The 23,229-nt window shown below is 54.0% G+C and overlaps 2 protein-coding genes across 5 annotated transcripts in view; one reads left to right on the forward strand and one right to left on the reverse strand.

Moving 5' to 3' along the window:
• The window catches only part of EIPR1 (EARP complex and GARP complex interacting protein 1), a 94,558-nt gene extending 92,440 nt beyond the window's left edge, over window positions 1-2,118 (reverse strand). For both annotated transcript variants that reach the window (XM_040992764.1, XM_040992763.1), the window contains exon 1: window positions 1,954-2,118. In XM_040992764.1, the coding sequence (XP_040848698.1) occupies window positions 1,954-1,995 (42 nt within the window). In that variant the 5' untranslated portion in view covers window positions 1,996-2,118. The remainder of the gene's footprint in view (window positions 1-1,953) is intronic.
• A 5,228-nt stretch (window positions 2,119-7,346) lies between these two features.
• The window catches only part of TRAPPC12 (trafficking protein particle complex subunit 12), a 77,793-nt gene continuing 61,910 nt past the window's right edge, over window positions 7,347-23,229 (forward strand). For all 3 annotated transcript variants that reach the window (XM_040992766.1, XM_040992765.1, XM_040992767.1), the window contains exons 1-2: window positions 7,347-8,580; window positions 21,276-21,392. In XM_040992766.1, the coding sequence (XP_040848700.1) occupies window positions 7,417-8,580; window positions 21,276-21,392 (1,281 nt within the window). In that variant the 5' untranslated portion in view covers window positions 7,347-7,416. The remainder of the gene's footprint in view (window positions 8,581-21,275; window positions 21,393-23,229) is intronic.

The raw sequence follows: 23,229 nt of genomic DNA on the forward strand, positions 1-23,229 counted from the left end.
CACACACACACACTCACTCACCTGCTCCTCCTGGGTGTCTGCTCACTCAGCAGAACATGCTCACTTCTCCCTGTTTACTTTAAAAAGAAATCTCACTTTATCCGGCTTCCCTCTGACACTCCTTCCCCCGTTCCATTCATGCCAAAGACAGCGCTCCAGTGAGAACAGCCCTCACTCAACTCCCCCGACCCTTTTCCAGCACTGCGCCCCAGGGGCCAGCAGTTTACCAGCCAGCCTCCGCCAGCCACCCCACCTGCACTCAGCACCCCTCATACATGCTGCGGCCACCTGTGGTACCAAGGCCAGGCACCAGGCTGTGCCTGAGCAGCGAGAGACTCCAAGACTCTCTTCTCAGCCCTAGGAAACCCTGCAAAGCAAGGAGGAGAACAAAAGAACACCAACTCGGTCTTGAAGGAAACTCGGAGCCATCTTTAATCCAAAGCACAGAATACGCAGAAAGGTGGCAGGGTCAAGAAGTCATGAGTGAGAGAACGTGCAGGGAGCGGCAAGTCACAGCAGAACAGGCCACCAGGGCATGTGCAGGCCAAGGGGCAATGCCATCGCCCAGACGAGGGGACAGGACAGTGTGCAGGCCGGTGGCACTTAGTAAGCATAAAGGCAGGGCAGGCGGTCACTGGCACCAACCAGAAGCCGTCACTGGCTGCATGGAGGAGGCACGAGGCTGTGCTGTGGCAAGGCCAGATGACAACAGGAGGACGCACAGACAGAGCCCTGTGCTGCAAGCATTCCTGCTAGAGCGATACGGCTGGCCCACTGAAGCCCAGAACCCACACAACGTACACAAGGGAATGTCCAGTGACCAAAAGGCCCAGGTCCGGGCACGACGACGGAGGGCGGCATGGGGAGAGGCAGAAGTGCAGACAACGTAAGAATGGGACCAGCCGTGGCACACCGCAGTTAACTGTGTGATGAAACGTGGCTTTAGAAGAGCTTTAAAAAAGCTAACAGAGCAACCACTTCTCTGGGGAAAAGGGAATGAGAGCATGGATAAGAAAAAGGAGAAACCCAGGGCCAGTGTGTGGGATGACTACAGCACCGGCAGGTGTTTGCAGTGCCTGAAGCTACACCCACCACACAGCAGGCACAGGGAAGGCACGCCTCGGCTCACCTGCAGGCTCAGGAGAGGCCGGTGCTGGGCGCAGCTCGCTAATCCTTCAACCGCAGCACGCCCAGTGCATGGCCCAGCTGCCCCTCCTCTCATCCAGCTCCCTGCTTGTGGCCTGGGAAAGCAGTCGAGGACGGCCCAAAGCCTAGGGACCCTGCACCCGTGTGGGATGCCCAGAAGAGGCTCCTGGCTCCTGGCTTCAAAATGGCTCACTTCCAGCCATTATAGCCACTGGGGAGTGAACCAGCGTATGGAAGACTTCTCTCCCTCTCTTGTCTCTCTGTAAACCTGGTTTTAGAGAAATTCTAATGGAACTACAAAAGGAGTCTAAAGGAAGACAAGTATTAACAGTGGGCGCTGATGTCTCCCGTGATACGGCATCCAGTCGGAGTGCTCACATCCAGGAAATAAAAGGCAGGGAGACGGTGGCTTCCTCTGCAAAGGGGGGCAGTTGGGATCTGGTGATTGTAAGCAGGCCTTCAGCAATGGGACTTCTGGCCAGCGCAGGCCACCCAGATGCCTCCTTCAATCCACAAAAAGTCCCGACCCTGAGCTCCAAGATGTCATGCAGGCGACACGGGGGTCGCCAGCCAAACACCTCCCCGACATGAGGCTCCAAGAGGCAGGAACGCAGACCCCGGGGCCTACTGGCAGCGTCAGCCCCTGGGGCAAACATCTGCTCCTGCGCCCACAGCCCCGCGTCCGGAGCCCGAGCGGAGCCCGAGGCCGCAGGCTCCTCGCCCGCCCGAAAAACGACGCCCCGAGCCCCTGCGAGGCCCTGGGACGCTGCACGCACACCCCGGCCGCCGAGGGCTCGGGCGGCCCACCTGGAACTCCAGCCCGTAGATCACCGGCGCGTCGTCCTCCATGCTGCGGGAAGGCGGCCCGCCCCGACCGAGCACTGGCTATTCCCGGCTAGAGCCGGCGCGCCCCGGCCTGGCTGCGGAGCCTCGGGCCGCCATTCATTCCTCCCCGCTTGGAGGCCCGCACCGGCGCCCCGAGGGCCACTTCCTGTTTTCTCCACACGTCATGACGTGCTCCCGCTCGGCAGCCAATGACAGCGGGGTCCGGGCTCGGGCGCACGCCCAGTGCGCTCCCATCCGGGTCTCTGCTCTGGAGGGGCGACGGGGAGGCGCGGCTGGAACGTCCCGGAACTGCCTGCGCGCGTCGGCCGAGCGTCCCGGAAGTGCGGCTGGCATGGCCCGCCGAGTGATCCCAGGGGCCTGGAGGACGGGGAGGACGGGGAGGACGGGGAGGACGGGGAGGACGGGAGGACCGGGAAGGCTGGGAGGACGGGAGGACACCACTGGAAATCCCGAAGAGCACGGAGTTGCTAGCCCGCGGTGCCCCGAGACATCCAGGATCTCCGGGTCACACCACACACACACACCCTGTACACACACAGTACCTTATACACGCAGCCACATCCCACCACACACACCACACCACACCCCCTTGCACACACAATACCTCATACAGACACATCCCACTCCACACACCATACCCTGTACACACACATCCCACCACACACTATGTGCACACATAGCACACATGTAACCTGTACACACATCACACTCCTTGGACACACACCCTCCACCCACATATGGGTACCACACAGACACATCCCACCCCCACTCACACACACACACACACACACAGTACCTCATATACACACATGCCGCCCCATACATATTACAGACAGTAATTACAGACATATTACCTCATCACACAGTTTGCTCCAGAGTCTGACATCTGCCCTTGCCTTCTCCATGCTGCCAGAGGGGCCAATGGGCTTTTGGTTGCTCCCTCGTGCTCAGTGTGCGGCCCTTGCTGGCAGAGTGAAGCCTCCATGAGCACACTGGAGTCTCTGGGGAGTCCTGCAGACCGACCTGTGCAGTGAGCAGTGGGATGCAGTTCCCAGTGGCTGCTTTGGTGGCAGAATCTGCACACATGGCTGTTAAGGCCACGCACCATCTTTCCCCGCAGGCTTCAGCGGTACCAGCGTGCATCGTTTGTTTTGTAGGCAGGGGTAGATTTAACATAGTGGTTAAGCACTGTGGGGTTTTCAGGGTGGTAAGTGAACCTTGGCTACAATTTAAGGATTTATTTATTTTTATTGGAAAAGCACATGTACAGAGAGGAAATTTTCCATCCAATGGTTCACTCCCCAAGTGGCTGCAACAGTCAGAGCTGCACTGATCTGAAGCCAAGAGCCCGGATGCTCTTCTGGGTCTCCTGTGTGGATACAGGGTCCCAAAACCTTGGGCCTTCCTCGACTGCTTTCCCAGGCCACAAGCAGAGAGCTGGATGGGAAGTGGAGCTGCCGGGACCAGAACCAGCGCCCATGTGGGATCCTGGCATGTTCAAGGTGAGGACTTTACCCACTAGGTCACGCCGCCGGGCCCAACTTCAGTTTAAACCAAGAGGTGTGTTGGCTCCCAACAAGAGTCAGCCTGTGAACAGCACATGAAGAATTCAGGCAGTCCACCTGCTCTGAGGAAAGCTGCCTTCATCAGTCCCCTGGCAGGTTCTTTGGATACTGTTTCAGCATCCATGAGTCCCCACTGGAGCATGGAGGGGAGGCAGCTTCTCTCCCTCACCCTCTGCTCGCTTCAGACTGGCTTTTGCAGCTTCTCCTTCTCTCGTGGCCATCACAGGCTTGGAGAGAGAAAGGGCCACACTCTGGTTTGGACTAGTGGTTGTGAGGGAATGTTGTAGCAGACTTATTCTTGGATTAGAATGTTACAGGATGTGAGTGAGATCACGCCAGACATGTCTAAGGTTTATTAAGGAGTTTCATTAGCCAAGCTTGGTGATAACAGGGCCCCCTAGAAGTAACAAATCACAAGTTCATATGGCAATCCAGTCAATTGTCACCTCAAGAGGAACAAATGGTCATTACCCTCAAGTCGATCCATTAAACTAAAGACCTATGTGCCAGCTTCCCCAGCAACGTAAGTTATCCTAAGAGACATGCAGCGAGTAACCTGGACACACAAAGCTGCAGACACTCACCTTTCCACACTCCACCACTGCTAGGCCTCACTCCTCTGGAACTCCTGACAGCACACAAGCCAGAAATACAAAGTATCTCCATTGTCCACCCTAGCAGTAAACAGAGGGTGAGGAATGTAGACAGGCTGGGACTTGCTCAGGGGATACCTGTCCTCGGAGGTACTGGGGAGACCAAGGGTCGGACTGCCAGAGCTATGGCAGCACACAACCAAGAGAGTGAGCCCCTCCTTATAGGGGCTTGTGAGGGGAGTGGTTACACAACAATGCAATAGCACCTCCTCTCGGGTGACAGGTGGGAGTCACAGGTGAGCAGGGGGGAACACCTAGGTGGTGAGGGGTGGCTTCCAAACTCGTGCCCCTGAGTTAGCTGCCTACCACACTACAAGAACACTAAAGTTGTCCAAGAAATAAGGCTGCCTCGCCCTCTTACCACTGGCAGGCTCAGCAGTACAATGCTGTTAACTCTCCAGGAACTGCTTTTGGTTTTGTTTGTTTCTGCATTCATGACTTGGTAAACTGGCACAAAAGGCCTGGTTTTAGAACCAGCATAACTTTCAAAATACGTCATTAGAATCATTTCTAGATTTTGTTGTACTTATATGTATATATACAGATTTGATTTTTTTAAAGATTTATTAATTTATTAGAAAGTCAGATATACAGAGAGGAGGAGAGACAGAGAGGAGGATCTTCCCTCATGACTCAATCCCCAAGTGAGCGCAACGGCTGGTGCTATGCCGATCCAAAGCCAGGATCCAGGAACTTCTTCTGGGTATCCCACGTGGGTGCAGGTTCCCAAAGCTTTGGGCCGTCCTCAACTGCTTTCCCAGGCCGCAAGCAGGGAGCTGGATGGGAAGTGGAGCTGCCGGGATTAGAACCGGTGCTCATATGGGATCCCGGTGCATTCAAGGCAAGGACTTTAGCTGCTAGGCCACGCCACCAGGCCCTATATACAGATTTGTATACACAAATGCATATATATAAACACAAAAGGGAATCTACTTTTTATATTTACATGTTTCAGATCCAAGTACTGACTGTTTTACTGCAGATACCAGTATGTATTCATCAGTGCTTAGCCTAGGCCAGTGTGCATCCTCTGTCCGCTGATGTCACCTTGTAAGCAGGATGCACACTCAACGTAATCAAGGTTCAAGTAAAAAAGAAGAAATTCAGGGACTGCAAGGGGCAAATTTGATGTGAGCAGCCATGTCTACAGAAGTGTGAATTATCCAAAAAATCAAATATATATAATAAACAAAGTGCACATTTTAAATGTATTCTGGTGCCTTCCCGTCTGTGTCTCTCAACCTACCTCCACTACTTCAATCACCCAAAGAAACACCCAAGGTTTGAGACCTGTCCTTGCAGACATTCCTTAGTGTGTTTGAATACATATGCTACACACGCCTGCTTCCTCTGCTTAATGTTTATGTGTATGTATGTGTTTCAGGAAGAATGTATTCAGGAGTCAGAGTGAATTTCACACTAAGCAACCACTTTTTAATGTGTTTATATAACATTCCCATCTCTTCATAAATTTCTTTATGTGCTGCTTTTTAGCAGTAAATAAAATGTATACAAGAAAGAAACTTTCACATTTTAGAGGCTTAATGATTAAAACAATACCCTCAAAATAATAATTTAAAAAAAGAATCATTTCTAGATTTTGATTTAAAAGGAGAAGCATGGAATCATATTCACCTGAACACTTTGAGGCCAACGTAGGACTGTAGATTGGTCTGTTTCACCATTACTGTGTCTCAGTGGGGAGGTCCAGGGGCGGCCAGAGCTAAGCGAGCAGCCGATCACTGGACCGGTCAGTGCACACACAGCCTTACACATGAACTTGCCGTGTTAGGGGGCACCGTGTGTGACGCTCCAGGACAATCCCACCTGAGAACGCACGCACCCCCCTGGAAGCGTTTCAGGGGTGACTCAGAACTGAGCGCGGCTGCGGACCAGCAGAGGCAGCAGGCTACAGACGCTCCTTCATCCTGAGCGCAGCAGCAGGTGCAAGGCGGCCGCTTCCTCCGCCCGGCTCCTGGAGGCCCCGCCCACCGGTACGGCCCGGAGGTCAAAGGGCGCCACCGTGCGCACTGGGCATGCGAGGAAGTGGGCGCGCGCAGGCGCACTGGCGCGCTGGGAGGCGGGTGCCCTGAGTGCTCTCCCTGCTTCCGGACTCCCGTCACCTTCTCCCAGCACCGTGAGTGTCCCGCAGACCCCCAGGCACAGCTCTGCGGGCGGGATGGCAGGTGAGGAGCCCGGGCCGCCCTTTCCCAGGGAGGAAGAGAGATGGGCGTCTGTGGTGGGGTCCCCATCTCCCGAGGGGCGTCTGCCCTGTAGAGCCCCACCGGGGCAGCGACGCTGGCTCTCCCTCCTCCGATCCCTGCCGTCCCCGGCGCCCAGCTGCGGACGTGCTGCTGCCCTCGCCCTCCACGTCCTCCAGTGGGCTGTGGTCTGCACCAGCCCGTGCCAGCCCGGCCTTTCTGCTGGAGCCCGGGTCTCCCCTTCGGCAGCCGTTTCTGCCTGGGGTGTGCGCTACACCTGACCAGAACTGGGCTGACCGTATTATAAATTCAGGGAGAAGGAGGGAGAGCATGCAGAAAAGGGATCTTCCGCCGAATCTTCAGGGCACAGTACCGGAAGAGTGTATAAAAGATGAGTTGAAATAAGCAGAGGGTTAGAGACGCTGGTGGCTTATGCTCCTTAGGGGAATGGACCATGGCACAGCCACTGTGGGAGCCGTGTGGTTCCCCTAGAAGTGTACAAATAGAATTAAGTACCTGGCCCTGGATCCCTGCCTGGGCAGATAGCTAGAGGCACGGGAAGCAGGGTTTCTAAGCTGTTTGTACATTTGGGTTTGTGTTAGTAATGTTAACGTTAGCTAGAGCGTAGATTCACCCTACTCCAGTCTGGGCAGGTAACTTGATGAACCAGTATGGTCTGTGTCCAGGGGAGTCATCCCACTCACCCTGGGGAGAAGGCTGTGTGTGCAGGACACCCGCCATGCCAAGACGCATGCTGTGTGGTGTCTCTTACTGGAGGCGCCTAGTGAGAAAGGGGCTCGTGTGGGGGCTAGAGGGGGAGTTGTTCAAGGGGAGTCAACTAGATGTTTCTCCAGAGAAGTGTTCGGGAGCCTGCGGGTGGTGGTGTGACGGCTGTGCCTGCCCAGCACCGTGGGTGTGCCACACTGAGCCAGACACTGGTAACTGTGCGGCTGATGGCGGCCGAGAGGGCCAGCTGCTAAGGTTGCTTTCTGTGCCGCAGGAAGCATGGAGGGTGCCACAGGTGCTGACCCGAGTGTGTCCGCGGAGGAGGAGAAGGTCCGGCCGCAGGCACCCCAGGCGGAGCAGGGGCCGCTCTTGTATCACGAGGAGACCATCGATCTGGGCGGAGACGAGAGCATCTCAGAGGACTCCAGCCACTTCCTGGATAAGCTCAACGAACACATGATGGAGAGTGTCCTCATTTCAGACTCCCCTAATAACAGCGAAGATGACGCCGGTGACCTGGGCTGCCTGCGGGATGTCACGGAGCCCGGCCTGGCTGGGGCCTCTGCTGGCGAAGGGCTGCGCTCCCTGAGTGATGGTAGCGAGGCAGACACAGATGACACGCCCAGAGACCTCTCTGACCTGACCTCTGACAGCAGGGCCTCTCTGAAGGAGGAGCCCACCCAGGAGGAGGCAGCGGGCACGCCTGTCTTGGAGGATGCAGGTGCCGACGTCTTGGCACCCCGGGCAGAGGAGCAGGCCCCAGCCCCGGCCCCAGCTGTACCTTCCAGCCGGCCCGCCAAAGATGAGCCCGTGCCCGTATGTACCATCTTTAGCCAGGCAAGCCCCACGCCCGCCCAGCCGCAGCTCTTCCTGCAAGATGGCTTCGAATCGCAGATGGTGAAATCTCCGAGCTTCAGCAGCGCCAGCGAGCCCTCCGCCAAGACCCCTCCGCAGGCGGTGCGCCCCAGCCCCAGCCTGAGCAGGTTTTTTGGGGATACAGTGAGCGGGAACTCAGCAGCCTCTGGCTTCTTTGACTCCTTCACCACGTCCACTTTCACGTCCGTCAGTAACCCCCACGCGGGCTCCTCTGGCCCGGACAAGTTGTCTCCACTGAGCAGCCCAGTGGGAGAGAAGTCCCCACGGCCCTCTGACTCTCCTTATCCTTTGGGGATGGAGAGATCAGAGTCGGGGCCCTCCACGGCCTCGCAGGACGGGCCCGACTCCCCGAGACCGTTTTCACAGATCCAGGCTGTGTTTGCTGGGAGTGACGACCCTTTCGCCACAGCGCTCAGCATGAGCGAGATGGACCGCAGGAACGATGCGTGGCTTCCCAGCCAGCGCACCAGAGATGTCCTGGCCGCCGTGGCCACCCAACAGGGCGGCACAGTGTTCGTGGACAAGGAGAGCCTCACCATGCCAGGGCTCAGGTTCGACAACATTCAGGTAGGAGGTGGCGTGTGGCTGTTTCTGCCGAAGCACTGAGAGGGCGTGTCCCCCAAGCCCCCGAGGGCCCGTGGGGAGAGTCTGGTGTTGACTGGGGGCTCTGTAGAGTTCTCCAGAAATCAGGAAAAAGTTTTGTTACGTGCAACATGCTTGATACAGTGAGTTTTTGAAGGTTCAAAAATAAAACGGCCTGCTGTGTGTACCACATGGTGACATGCAGGTGTTCAGGTGCAATGCTAATCACATTGCCCCACTCTCCACCTTCCCAGGTAAGGGCTGTGTTCGAGTGTTGGAAACCAGCCTACAGCGGCCCTTTTGCAAGCAGAAGTTGGTACAAGTTGAGTGTCTCGTGTCCTAGGTGCCGGGGACCCCCGGTGTTTCAGATTTGGCTTGATTTGGGGATGTTGGTGCAGACTTTGCTGAGTTTGGTCCCTAATCCAGCAAGTTGATGCCCACCTGCTCTGGATGCAACATGATGCTGAGCAGCTGCTGGGAAGAGTTAGAGTTCAGCTTGTTGCCGATTTTCAAGCCGACGATACATTGTTCAGTAATGTGTATCCTCATGCAGCAGTTCCACTCTTTTTTTTTTTTAAGATTCATCTATTTTTATTGCAAAGTCAGATATATAGAAAGAGGAGGAGAGACAGGAAGATCTTCCATCCGATGATTCACTTCCCAAGTCACTGCAATGGCCAGAGCTGCGCTGTTCTGAAGCTAGGAGCCAGGAACTTCTTCTGGATCTCCCACAAAGGTGCAGGGTCCCAAGGCTCTGGGCCATTCCTCAGCTGCTTTCCCAGGCCACAAGCAGGGAGCTGGATGGGAAGCAGGGCCACCAGGATTATGACCAGCACCTGTATGGGATCTAGGTGCGTGCAAAGTGAGGGGGTTTTAGTCACGAGGCCATGCACCAGGCCCTCAGTTCCACTCTGAACGCAGCTCTGAAGAAGTAATACACTGGGGCCCTGCGGCGTGGTCTAGCAGCTAAGGCCCTCGCCTTGCACGCGCCGGGATCCCACATGGGTGCCGGTTCTGATCCCGGCAGCTCCACTTCCCATCCAGCTCCCTGCTTGTGGCCTGGGAAAGCAGTTGAGGACAGCCCAAAGCCTTGAGACCCTGCACCCATGTGGGATACTCGGAAGAAAGTTCCTGGATCCTGGCTTTGGATCGGCATAACACCAGCCGTTGCGCTCACTTGGGGAGTGAATCATCGGAGGGAACATCTTCCTCTCTGTCTCTCTTCCTCTCTGTATTTCTGACTTTCCAAAAAATAAATAAATCTTAAAAAAAAAAAAAGGATAAAAAAAAGAAGTAATACACTGATGTGCAAGTCTACAGCTATGGAGGGGGAGGGAATCAGTGTGGTTTATAGTTGTTCAGGCTGAAAAGCAGCCTCCATGCCCGCCTCCATGCCCGCCGTCAGGAGGCTGGTTGAGCATGCTTACTTCATCTCATTCATATGATGAGATACTTGTGTCGAGGTTTGGTGCCAAGGACTGTGGAAACTTGCCCCAGTAGAGTACCAAGAGCCGGCCCCAGGGACCCGGGATGCACTCACTGGCGGACCAGGGGCAGCAGCTAGCACTCAGGGTGTAAGGAGGGAGTGCTGAGGCCCAGCAGTGGCCACTGCTGTCCGGTTGCTCTGGATCCGCAGGTGCAGTGTCGGAACCCTCCTGATAGGCAGAGCTGAACCAATCCAGTCCCCGGATGGCTCTGACTCTCCCGTGGAGTAGGCCTGCCAGCTTCCTGCGGACTCAGTGTCTCTTCACTCATAAATTATTCTTTAAAGGACATTTTATTTCTGGGCTTCAAAAAAAAAAAAACCCAAAAACAAAGCCCCACACAATTGGGCTTAGTTCAGAATAACTGTTTGCAGGTGACTTTAGGCTGCTATAACAAAAAGCATTTTCTCTGTTGATTTCCAGGCACACCAAATTCCTAGTATTTATTTCATCATTTTGTTGAATTTACCTTTTGAGAAGTTCTACCACCATTGTCCTAAATCAGTTATTTCTGAAATATTTGGTTCAAATTTCCCCCCCGGATTGCTCATCTGTTAGTACCTAGTTCCCTCCATGTGTAATACAATTTTATAAAGTATATAAAAACTGTTGCTTGTTTCTGGAATGACTTTGCCAGCAGTCCAGGTTAAACTAGAGGACTCAGAGTTAAGTTTGTCAAACTTCAAACAGCTTTTGCTGTGTGAGGAGCATACACACTTCCCGCTCCTCGTGGTTGATGTTTCAGTCATTGTTTAGTTGTTCCTGTTAAAGAAGCAAATGAGAAGCTGCAGGAGCCAGTGAGGAAGGGAAGGCAGGGAATTGTGCGTGTTCAGCTTGTGGATTCATTGCGGAAGAGACCAGGAATAGTGCCACTGTGTGTTCCGGTGAGGGGTGCATCTCGGCCCCCGGGGCAGTCCCAGAGGCTGAATATACCCCCCCTTTCTCGTGCTGTTCCTCTGATTCCCTCCCCGCCTTCATGCACTTGGGGTTTGACAGGGTTCCTGTGAGGGCAGCCCACACAGTCAGTGTTGGAACCATTCTCAGGCCCATACTAGTCTTCATGTCAGAAACCCCGGAAACTTGCAGAGAGCCAAAAATAGTGTCACACTGCCTTCCACAGCTGCATCGCTGGGCTCAAAGCTTCCGTGGAGTGGCAAGTGCCTGCTCTGCAGAGTGGCAAGGTCTGTGATCCAGCCCAGGGTCTTCTGGGAGGGGAGGTGGAGCTGTGTGTGGCTGTTGGTTTAGTAGGGAGCCTGTCGTGTCCTGCACTGCCACCCTCTAGGACACCGAAGGTGAGCCCGGACGAGGGACGCAGAGCTCTGAGCTGTGGCAGGGCCCAGCTACCAGCCAGTGTGTGGCAGAGCCAGTGCCAGTGCTTCAGGCTGGTCAGCCTTGGAGCTCTTCAGACAGGGTGGATTTCTGCCTGCTGCGGAAGTGACTGCTTGCATTTCTATCAGATTTGTGTTTAAGACGAAGAACTAGGGCCCAGTGTGATGGCGCAGTGGTTAAGGTCCTCACCTTGCATGCCCGGGATCCCATGTGGGCGCCGGTTCTAATCCCGGCGGCTCCGCTTCCCTTCCAGCTCCCTGCCTGTGGCCCGGGAAGGCAGTCCAGGACGGCCCAAAGCCCTGGGACCCTGCACCTATGTGGGAGACCCAGAAGAGGCTCCTGGCTTCAGATCGGCATAGCATCTGCTGTTGCGCTCACTTGGGGAGTGAATCATTGGTCGGAAGATCTTCCTCTCTGTCTCTCCTCCTCTCTGTATATCCGCCTTTCCAATGAGAATAAAATAAATCTTTTTTAAAAAAAGACAAAGAACTAGAGATCACTGCCTATGAGTAAAAAAATGCAAATCAAAACCAAGTGAGCCTTCGGGGGGGGGGTCACAGCAGGACACAGACAGTGTGAGGGGCGAGGGAGTACAGGGGGACACGTGTGCACGCTGGCAGGGACGTGCGTCAGTACAGGCAGTGTGAGGGGTGCAGGGGACACGTGTGCACGCTGGCAGGGACGTGCGTCAGTACAGGCAGTGTGAGGGGGTGCAGGGGACACGTGTGCACGCTGGCAGGGACGTGCGTCAGTACAGGCAGTGTGAGGGGGTGCAGGGGACACGTGTGCACGCTGGCAGGGACGTGCGTCAGTACAGGCAGTGTGAGGGGGTGCAGGGGACACGTGTGCACGCTGGCAGGGACGTGCGTCAGTACAGGCAGTGTGAGGGGGTGCAGGGGACACGTGTGCACGCTGGCAGGGATGTGCGTCAGTACAGGCAGTGTGAGGGGGTGCAGGGGACACGTGTACACACCTGGCAGGGACGTGGGTCAGTACAGACAGTGTGAGGGGGTGCAGGGGACACGTGTGCACGCTGGCAGGGACGTGCGTCAGTACAGGCAGTGTGAGGGGGTGCAGGGGACACGTGTGCACGCTGGCAGTGACGTGGGTTAGTACAGGGAGTGTGGGGGTAGAGGGGACACGTGTGCACGCTGGCAGGGACGTGCGTCAGTACAGGCAGTGTGAGGGGATACAGGGGACACATGTACACACCTGGCAGTGACGTCGTCAGTACAGGCAGTGTGAGGGGGTGCAGGGGACACGTATACACACCTGGCAGGGACGTGCGTCAGTACAGGCAGTGTGAGGGGGTGCAGGGCACACGTGTACACACCTGGCAGGGACGTGCGTCAGTACAGGCAGTGTGAGGGGGTGCAGGGGACACGTGTACACACCTGGCAGGGACGTGGGTCAGTACAGGGAGTGTGGGGGTGCAGGGGACACGTGTGCACACCTGGCAGGGACGTGGGTCAGTACAGGGAGTGTGAGGGGGTGCAGGGGACACGTGTGCACGCTGGCAGGGACGTGCGTCAGTACAGGGAGTGTGAGGGGGTACAAGGGACACGTGTACACACCTGGCAGTGACGTGCGTCAGTACAGGCAGTGTGAGGGGGTCCAGGGGACACGTGTACACACCTGGCAGGGACGTGGGTCAGTACAGGCAGTGTGAGGGGGTGCAGGGGACACGTGTGCACGCTGGCAGGGACGTGCGTCAGTACAGGGAGTGTGAGGGGTGAGGGGGTACAGGGGACACGTGTACACACCTGGCAGGGACGTGGGTCAGTACAGGGAGTGTGAGGGCATACAGGGGACACGTGTACACGCCTGGCAGGGACGTGGGTCAGTACAGCTACATACGGGAAGGCAGTTTGTAGGTTCCTGCAGAAGCTAAAAATAAAATCCTTGGGGCCCAGCAGGATGGCATGCAAGTGCTTCCATCCCTTTTGGGTGCCAGTTCATGTCCTGGCTGCTCCGCTTCCATCCAGCTCCCTGTTTATGGCCTGCGGAAAGCAATCACTCCTGTGTTTTTTGCAGCACAGTCCCCGTAGCCAGTTTGTAGAATCAACGGTAGTCCTATGGATGGATGCATGGGTAAAGAAAATGTTGTGGGGGTGTTTGTTTATTTATTTATACACAGGGAAATATTCGGTCACTAAAAAGGAAGCAGATGGTCATTGACAGCAACGTGAATGAACCTGGAAAGCATTGTGTTGAGAGGAATGAGAGAAAGCAAGTGATCTCACTCATACGGGGTCCCAGGTTGTCCCTCTCTGAGATGCAGCGATGGTCCAGTGACCGGGAAGGAGGCTTGGGAGATGCTGCCCTGTGGCTCTGGTGTCTAGTGTGCAGAATAGAGTCGTGCAGTGCCGTATCATGTTTGAAAACAGATCAGGTGTCCTCACACATAAACATGCTGACAGCGGACGGCAGTGGTCGTGTTAGTTTGATTTCGATATTCAGTACGCGATGTTGTACTTCAAAACGTTTATGGGAAATGATACTAAAAATGTTCATTTTGGTGCCAGAAAACCTCTGAAATGATAAATAATTTTTCTTTTTATGATACAGTTCCATAGGGCCAGGAATTTCCCCTTCCCCCTATGCCTCCACCCTCTCTCCCTTACATGTTTTTTCGTGCTTGTCATTTCCCATGACCTTGGTGGAGATCCTCGCCCCTGCATCACATCGTAACCTTGAACATGTATGATTCTGCCGGGGAGTGGGACAGGGGTGCCGGGAAGGGAGAGCTGCTTCTGCAGTGTGCCAGGGGAGGACAGACCGTGTGCCCCACACCTGCTGCCCAGAGCTAACTCCTGGTCACACCTCACTGCACACAAGACTGGAAGCAGAGTTCTAGCCACTAGGTGGCCAGGAGTGCAGGCAAAGCTGCAAAGAGAGAGATTGGCATTGCTGGGTGTTGAATAGTGGGCTGTTACCAGTGAGTGCGTCTCGTGCTGTGTGGGCATGTCTTCGCCGCTATTGGCTAAAGACCTAATGGTGCAGTCACTGCGTTTTCTGGTTCCATTGCCAGAAGCCAGACTGACTCCCTGAATGGGTATACCATTTTTCCTTTCTGCCAGCAGCCTGTGAGATTCCAGATGCCCCTGTCATTGGGAGCCAGTGAGGATGATTGCAACAGTTCTGTGGTTGTGTGGTGTCTCAGTGGGGTTTCCGTTTCCCTGGTGAGTGGTCTTGGGCATCTCTTGCCGTGTGCACTCTGTGAGTCTTCACTGGGACATCTACACAAGCTGCTCTTTGAGCTTGCAAGCTGCCCCCATTTCTTACTGTTACTGAACGTGAGAGTTCTTCAGGTGCCCCGACAGGCAGGAGTTACCGTATGTACGAATCACAGCAGGTCCACCTCTTGCCCGTGCCTGCATGCTCCCTTGCCCGTGCCTGGTGCTTCTTGAAGGACAGGCCCCTGAACGTGTTGGTGCCACTCTACAGCTTATGGAGTCTCTCAGCTCTTACTGTTTTGGAAAAGTTTTAGCCTCATTTTTAAAGATTGTTTTTGCCACATAACTATGTTTATAGAACATTGACTTCTAGGTTGGAAAATTGTTTTTGCCTTTTGGTTGCTTTAAAAATGCCCTCCTGTTATCTACCAGCTCAGTGAGGGAGCCACAGCAGTGCTGCTCATGTGCAAGAGACGCCCGTTCTTCCCAGCTCTCCGCAGCTTGCTTCTAATGGGTCACCACGTGGTTCCAGCTTTGAGCGGCTTGGTTCTGATGGGTCACCACATGGTTCCAGCCTTGAGCGGCTTGGTTCTGATGGGTCACCACATGGTTCCAGCTTTGAGCAGCTTGGTTCTGATGGGTCACCACATGGTTCCAGCTTTGAGCGGCTTGGTTCTGATGGGTCACCACGTGGTTCCAGCCTTGAGCGGCTTGGTTCTGATGGGTCACCACGTGGTTCCAGCCTTGAGCGGCTTGGTTCTGATGGGTCACCACGTGGTTCCAGCCTTGAGCGGCTTGGTTCTGATGGCTCACCACGTGGTTCCAGCCTTGAGCGGCTTGGTTCTGATGGGTCACCACATGATTCCAGCCTTGAGCGGCTTGGTTCTGATGGGTCACCACGTGGTTCCAGCCTTGAGCGGCTTGGTTCTGATGGGTCACCACGTGGTTCCAGCCTTGAGCGGCTTGGTTCTGATGGGTCACCACGTGGTTCCAGCCTTGAGCGGCTTGGTTCTGATGGGTCACCACGTGGTTCCAGCTTTGAGCGGCTTGGTTCTGATGGGTCACCACGTGGTTCCAGCCTTGAGCGGCTTGGTTCTGATGGGTCACCACGTGATTCCAGCCTTGAGCGGCTTGGTTCTGATGGGTCACCACGTGGTTCCAGCCTTGAGCGGCTTGGTTCTGATGGGTCACCACATGGTTCCAGCCTTGAGCGGCTTGGTTCTGTTGGGTCACCACATGGTTCCAGCCTTGAGCGGCTTGGTTCTGATGGGTCACCACATGGTTCCAGCCTTGAGCGGCTTGGTTCTGATGGGTCACCACGTGATTCCAGCCTTGAGCGGCTTGGTTCTGATGGGTCACCACGTGGTTCCAGCCTTGAGCGGCTTGGTTCTGATGGGTCACCACATGGTTCCAGCCTTGAGCGGCTTGGTTCTGTTGGGTCACCACATGGTTCCAGCCTTGAGCGGCTTGGTTCTGATGGGTCACCACATGGTTCCAGCCTTGAGCGGCTTGGTTCTGATGGGTCACCACATGGTTCCAGCCTTGAGCGGCTTGGTTCTGATGGGTCACCACATGGTTCCAGCCTTGAGCGGCTTGGTTCTGATGGTTGCTGTGTGGTTTTCAGTTACAGAAATCCTACTGGACATTTGTTGCCCCTCCTGGATGAGCTGTTCATTGTTCTGATCAGCTTTAGAGTTCATCATTAGTTCTTTAAATTTTCTTTCTTTTTTTTTATTCTCTTCTACTGGAAGTCCCAGTTAAAGATGCTTCTGGCTATTGCCAGGGTAGTTTGAGAAGTGTGTGTAAGCTTCTTGCTCTTCGATCTCTTTTTGCTTGTAATTTAGTTGGGAATTCCTCTTAAAATGCCATTAAGCTCACTTCTCCTGTTTTCCTGAACTTTTTATTTTGTTGTTGATCCTGTTCAGTTAGGAGCTTTTCATATTTTTTTCTCTCCAAAATTCTCATTTGATTCTCATTGATTCTCTTTGTATATTTTTCTTGCTTCCTCATACTTGAGGGTTATTTTTTAAGATTTATTTATTTCAAAGGTAGAGTGACAAGGAAGGAGGGAAAAGCAGAGAGATCTTCCACTCACTGCTTCACTTGCAGTGGCCGGGTCTGGGCCAGGGCAAAATCAAGAGTCGAATTTCTTCCGGAGCTCCCAGGAGCATGGCCAGGGCACCTGCTTTCCCAGGACATCAGCAGGGAGCTGGACCGGAAGTGGAGCAGCCAGGACTCTAGCTGGTGCTCAGATGGGATACCTGTATCACAGGCCATAGCTTAACCTGCTATGCCTCAATACTTTTAGATTCTTTTTTAAAAAAGATTTATTTTTATTTTTATTGGAAAGTGACATATACAAAGAAGAGGAGGGACAGAGGAAGATCTTCCATCCATTTATTCACTCCCCAAGCGGCTGAAATGGCTGGAGCCGAGCCAATCCAAAGCCAGGAACCAGGGTCTCCCACGCAGGCACAGGATCCCAAGGCTCTGGGCCATCCTCAGCTGCTTTCCCAGGCCACACGCAGGGAGCTGGATGGGAAGCGGGGCTGCCGGGATTAGAACTGGTGCCCATATGGGATCCCAGCGCGTTCAAGGCGAGAACTTTAGCCGCTAGCTACTGTGTCAGGCCCGGTATTTTAGTTTCTTGAGAACATCTGTAAAATACACCTTGAAGTCTCCTCTGAAAATACCATTGTTTTTGAAATTTCTGCTTAAGTCTTATCTAGGCCATGGTCCACTTTGGCTTTGTTTTTCACTTGTCCATAAACTTTTGCTAGATGGGACACATTGTTATGTTTTGGAGTGCCTGAATTACCTCTTCTTTCTTCAGAAAGATTTGCCCTTAGTTTTGGCAGGCAGATACATTGTTTGCAGGATTTATTTAATTTTTTTCCAGAATTGTTTGCAAGCATTTTGGAGAAAAGTTAGAGTAGCTTTTATTCTGGATGATCTTCTGAGGTGCACGATGCCCCAGCCGTGCAGCAAGGGCCCGGCTGGCTGTCCTCCCCAGGTGAGCTGTGTCCGGCTTGCGGCCTCCCTCCACTCACCGTCGGTCGTGTGTGTGTGTGCTGTGTGCGTGTGCAGCTCTGGGTTCGCGTGGACTCTAGGGGCTCCTCTGCATATCTGCGGGGCCCCTTCTCTGTGTAGCTCCTTCCTTGCTAGAAATTCCAGTCAGCTTAACCCCTTCCAGATTCTGCTCCCTGTCCTGGCCTCCGCAAGTTTACCATGTTCTGCGTGGAATCTCGTATCGTGCCCTTGGGTTCAAGCTCTCTGCTCCTTTTTCCTTCCCTCAGGTCACAGTTGAGTTGTTTTGCCCATTGTTCCCATGGTTCACATTGGAACAGCCGACCCAGCCTGTTCCGTGGACCGTGGCCCAGGTGGGTACACGGAGCACCTGCTCGCCTCCCCGGCGCTGGAGCAGGTGGAAGTGTGGGGTGAACGAGGGAGATCAGAAGACACCAGTCCAGGTTGATCTCCCTGGGAAGCAGTCTGCTAAATTGTGATTTGTTTTGGAGCCTCAGAGAAAAGGGATGTAGGTTACTCTGCCTTTTCAGCTTACTGAGCTATGATTCACATACCACTGGGTTCACCCATTTAAAGCACATAATTTTATGGTGATTTTTTTGGTAGAATTGACAGTTATACAACCATTACCACTGTCACCCCAGAGACGTGCAGCCCATCAGCAGTCCTCCCTCCCCTCCCCAGCTCCCAGCAGCACCAGCCTGCGTTGTCCCTCAGGTTCTGTTCTTTTGGGTTTCTTACGTGAGTGGATAACGTTTTCAGGAGTCATCCATGTTGCAGTGTCTCCCGGTCCTCATTCCTTCTCCTGGCCAAGTGACATCCTGTCACATGATCTGCTGTGTTTGACCCATTGGTCAGTTGATGGGCATTAGGTGGCCGGCACCTTTTGATTGCAGTGAGCAGTGTTACCTTCGGGGTTCGTGTACACGTTTTTGCGTGGACAGGTGTCTTCCGTTCTCTTGAGGGTGCGGCATGGCTGCAGTGCACAGTAGCCGTGTTGAACACTGTCGGGAATCGCTGGCTTTCCCAAAGGACTGCTGCTGTGCATTCCCATCAGTGATGCCCAGCGGCCAGTGTTCCACATCCCCGCGTTTGGCTTCGTGTGTCTGTTAAGATGGTTTCACATCTCCAGGGAGAAGACAAGGCTGCTTTGGCCGTGGGATTCCAGCAGAGACCTCTCAACCTCCTCCCGTACAGGACAGAGGGCAGCAGGCCCGAGCCCATCTGCGAGCAGGCGAGCTGGCCACTTGCTCTGCTATAAGCACACTGAGCCACGGGACGAGTGGCACCCTCACTGCCAGATGGAGAACCCCGGCTGCACGTGGTGTCTCCCGCATGAGTCCCTCCCATGTCGGGGCTGCAGTGCCACGTTTCGCTGACTGGAAGGAGGCTTTGGGTTCTGGAGGGATCCTTCCCAAGTGGGGTCACAGCTCTCCCCTCACCTGGTAACTCCTGGGTACATGCCACACAGAATCCCTTCATCTCACTGTGCTTTCATGGCACAACTCATTGGGTTTGTCTTTAAAAGCTCGGTCTCCTCTTCAGCCTCTGCTAGGTGAGACATTTGTTAGTCCTGCTTAGGCTTCCAGCTGAGGAGCCCCCGCAGTGAGGCAAGGTGGGAACTGGGGGAATTTAAGAACAAAAGACATTTTTGCCAGGTAGTCTGAATAGTTGGGAATATGACAAGGATGGAGGAGTGGAGCTGGTCTTCCCACCCATGGTTCAAGATTGGATTTCTCTCCTTGCCTGGCATGCCACTCCTCTGGCTCAGATTACACTCTTTGCCTAATAGGAACTGCGTTTTTGTAAAGCTTGAAGGAGCCATATGTCTGAGCTCTTCTTATTTTTTCTTTAATTATCACTACTAGATGAGTTAGCTGCTTTTGTGACTCTGGTGTCTGAAGTATTTCACCCTGCTCTCCGAAAGCAGAAATGGCAGCACCGCTGCCCCTAGGGACGTTGGCGGCGTGGCCGCCGTGGGCACAAGGCTTAGCAGCCAAGGGGCAGGAACAGACTGCAAAGCCAGCCACCACATCCCTCCCACTGCCGGCTGTCAGGCGCTCTTCAGCAGGAGTAGGAGAGGCAGACAGTTCAGCAGCTTTTGCACATCCCTCACGCACATGGGCTGGGGACAGCTTTGTCTTGAATGTCACCGTTTGAATGACAGCTCACGGCTGAAACACCTTGCTGCTGAGCAGAGTGGGGGAGCCCAGGGTAGTGAGGTCTGGGCAGGGAGCCTTTGTAGTTGATTTTCTCCCTTCTGCTGTCCCTGCTGCTCCCTGCCGTCCCCTGTGACTGGAGGGCAGGCTTCATGCTGAGACACGAGAGGGGGGCTTTGCCCGCCTGCTCCTGAGCTGGCCTGGTTGTAGCTTCTCAGCTCACTTGGGAGGCCTCTGGATTCCATGCTGTGCTCCTCTCTCAGCAGCCATCAGGCTGTGCTGGGTCAGGCAAGGTGGTGCTCTGGGCTCAGCTCTGCTTCTGCCCACGGCACCTGAGACAGCAGCCCCTCCAAGAGGAATTCAATCCGAGCTCTGTCCTCAGCTGATCTGGGCCGCCTGCAGCAGCAGCTCGCAGCCCAGCTAGTGTCCTGCGTGCTGACTGCTGGTAGCCATTGTGGGCAGTGAGCAGGCCCCCGACCCCGCGCTGTCCCTTGTCCTGGGGTACAGTCCCAAAACAGCACGCGAGGCTCATGATGGCGAACATGTGCCAGTACATAATGAACGAGCATGCCCAGCTCACGAGAGCTTTCCTGGGGGCTGGTGTTAGCAGCAGCTTATACTGCCACTTGCAGTGCCAGCATCCCACAGCCGAGTGCAAGTTGGATCCCAGCTTCTGGGATCCACCTTCCTGCAGGTGTGCCTGGGAAGCAATGGAGTTGGGCTCCTGCCACTCACGTGGGAGACCAGGATGGCTGCAAGCAGCCATGTGGGGACTAAACCCGTGGTGGGAAGCCTAAAACATGGGAGCTGCACGGAAGGCATGCAAGAGTGACACCACTGGGAGGTTTGCCAGTCCCTCCAGGTCGTGTCTGCTGGACCGCACAAAAGTGGCTGTCCTGTCCTTGCCGCGCCTCTGTACCCCACCTGTGAAGTAAGCAACAAACTTAGTCTCTGCGCTTGTGCTCTCAGACCTGGCCCCTTCTCCGACCGGCAGTGCCCTGAGCGCCCAGGCCTGGCTGCACCTGCCGAGAGGAGTCCTGTGTTGCCTTCGGTTGATTTGGTGCTTGGCACTGGAGGGAGGTGCCGAGGGTTCCCGGAGTGGCCTGGGCAAGGGGGAACGGACCTGAGGGACTCTGTTCGGGCTGCCTGCCCATTCCAAGCCATGCTGCGAGGGTGCTCCAGGGACCACAACCCCCGGGTCCCTCTAGGGCCTCCCCAAGTCCTTTCCCAGTCTCTCTTCTGGCTTGGCTGTGCCACATGTTATAAGCAAGAAATAAAAGAAAGCTTTGCATTCTTGCTTCATAAGGAACAATTCTAAGAATGCACAAATCAATGAAATCCTGGTCATTGGGCTTCTGGTTAATTGAAGCTTTGTTGCACACAACCACAGCGTGTGCCTGTTTTAACCAGTGCAGTGAAAAGCTTTGGTTGGTTGTAGGTTCCAGGTAGCTGAGTTTTGTTAGCATTTCACTGTCTTGACATTCTTTCTTCCATATTCCTCCCAGGGAGATGCAGTAAAGGACTTGATGCTTCGCTTCCTGGGTGAAAAAGCTGCGGCGAAGAGACAGGTCCTGAGTGCCAGCTCCGTGGAGCAGTCCTTCGTGGGGCTGAAGCAGCTCATTGTAAGTAGCAGTGTGTGAGTTTCACACTTGGCCTTGATACATCTGCCTTCCTTGGTCGTATGTTCCTCTGGAAGTTAATTATTTTGAAGGTACCACCCCAGATTCTCACACACACATGAAGTGTTCCTGAGTGAGTCTCCAGTCCCCTGAGCAGGGAGCTTTGCCCTGGGCTAAGTCCAGTGAGTCACAGAGCTGTTACTCCATGGGATCAGCTCGCTTGAAGCTGTAGATGCTGGCAGTTGCCAGACATTCACAGAAAATATGTGTTATCTTAAACAATGGATTTCAGAAACGTTTTTGTACCAAAATAAATTTAGCTTTTAATTCTTTTCCCTAAAATATTAAGTAAATGCAATGGGCTTTATGTTCCTTTTTAAAAATATATTCCATTTGATATGAAAGAATTGTTACTGAACAAGTGGACTTAAGCTTTGCCCTGAATTCTGTGGGCTTTTACTTTAGTAGTGCTGGATCTCCGCGCTGCGCATGCTGATTATTCCCAGTGAATTCAGCATGAGAGAGCACTAACGGCTTGGGCTGCTTGTCCAGATTATTAAGGAAAATATACTGCAGGTTCGTTGTCCACAATTCTTCTGGGAAGCCCTAAGCTGTCCAGCTGGTGGACACTCGACAGTAGCCACGTCTCAGATTCGTTCACTCACCCATCCTGGCCTCATCCCCTTGACTTGTCCAGGTGGGGCCACAGAGGATCCAGCAGGAACACACTCTGTGTCTGAGCATGGTCAGTTGGAACGGGTTAGAAGAGGTATTAGAAAGATGAGGCTCTTGGCTTTGGAAGGAGAAGTTGGCGGCTGCCCCTGGCCCTGCTTTGGCAGTGCTTCACTCTGGGGTGTCACCCTGGATTTGGGTGAACAGCCTGAAGGATAGGCATTGACATTTTGACCTTTGAAAAAGAGAGTAGTGGGTGAGTCATTGGCTGAGCGATTAAATGGCTGCTTGGAACACCCGTGTCCCATGTCTCGTGCCTGGGCTCAGGTCTCGGCTCTGCTCCGGGTTCCAGCTTCCTGCACATGCACGCCTGGGTGGCAGCAGCTGGTGTAGCTGAAGTGATGGGGTTCCTGCCCACGTGGGAAGCCCCCGTGAAGGTCCTGGATCCCAGCTCCAACCTGGTGTACCCAGGTTTTGAGAAGTGACCTAGCAGTGGGACATGTGTGTGTGTCCCTCTGGAATTCAAAAAGAAGACAAGGGCTAGTGTTGGGACGCAGGGTACAGCTGCTGCCTTTGAGGCACTAGTTTTTGTCCCTGCTGTTCCACTTCTCATCCGTCTTCCTGCTAACAGCCTGACAAAGCAGTGAAAGATTGCCCAAGTGCTTGGGTCCTTGCCACCTACAAAGACCTGGGCAAAACTCCTGTCTCCACTTCAGCGTGGCACAGCTCCCAGCCATTGTTGCCATCTGAGGCATTAACTAGAGGGTGAAGATGTCCATTCTTTCTCTCTCTGCATTTCAAATATATAAATACATTTTGAAAAAAGGAGAGTGTGAAATTTCTCACTTCTTTTCATGAAATTCACCATCTTATTTTTCTCTGTTGTGAATGAATCAGATCTTAGCCATTGCAAGCCAGACCCTGAGGATTGAACAGTTAAGCCCTTGAAAACTTATTGAAGATTTAAACTCAGTACCCTATTTAAGTGATAGCCTGTGAAATAAAACTTGGAAATGAAAATGAAAAATATGCAGTTTATTTGGGACAACATGGTCTGGTCTCGAGTTGGAGGCAGCTGTATACTGTGCTCCGGTGGAGAGAGGTCCCTCTTTGCACAGACGTTTTTCAATCGAACTTGAACTAAAATTGCCCTGGTTCTGTCTTCCCC

Source organism: Ochotona curzoniae, unplaced genomic scaffold, assembly GCF_017591425.1.
Source record: "Ochotona curzoniae isolate NIBS_2020 unplaced genomic scaffold, NIBS_Ocur_1.0 contig_883, whole genome shotgun sequence".
In the NCBI taxonomy this organism is placed as follows: Eukaryota; Metazoa; Chordata; class Mammalia; order Lagomorpha; family Ochotonidae; genus Ochotona; species Ochotona curzoniae.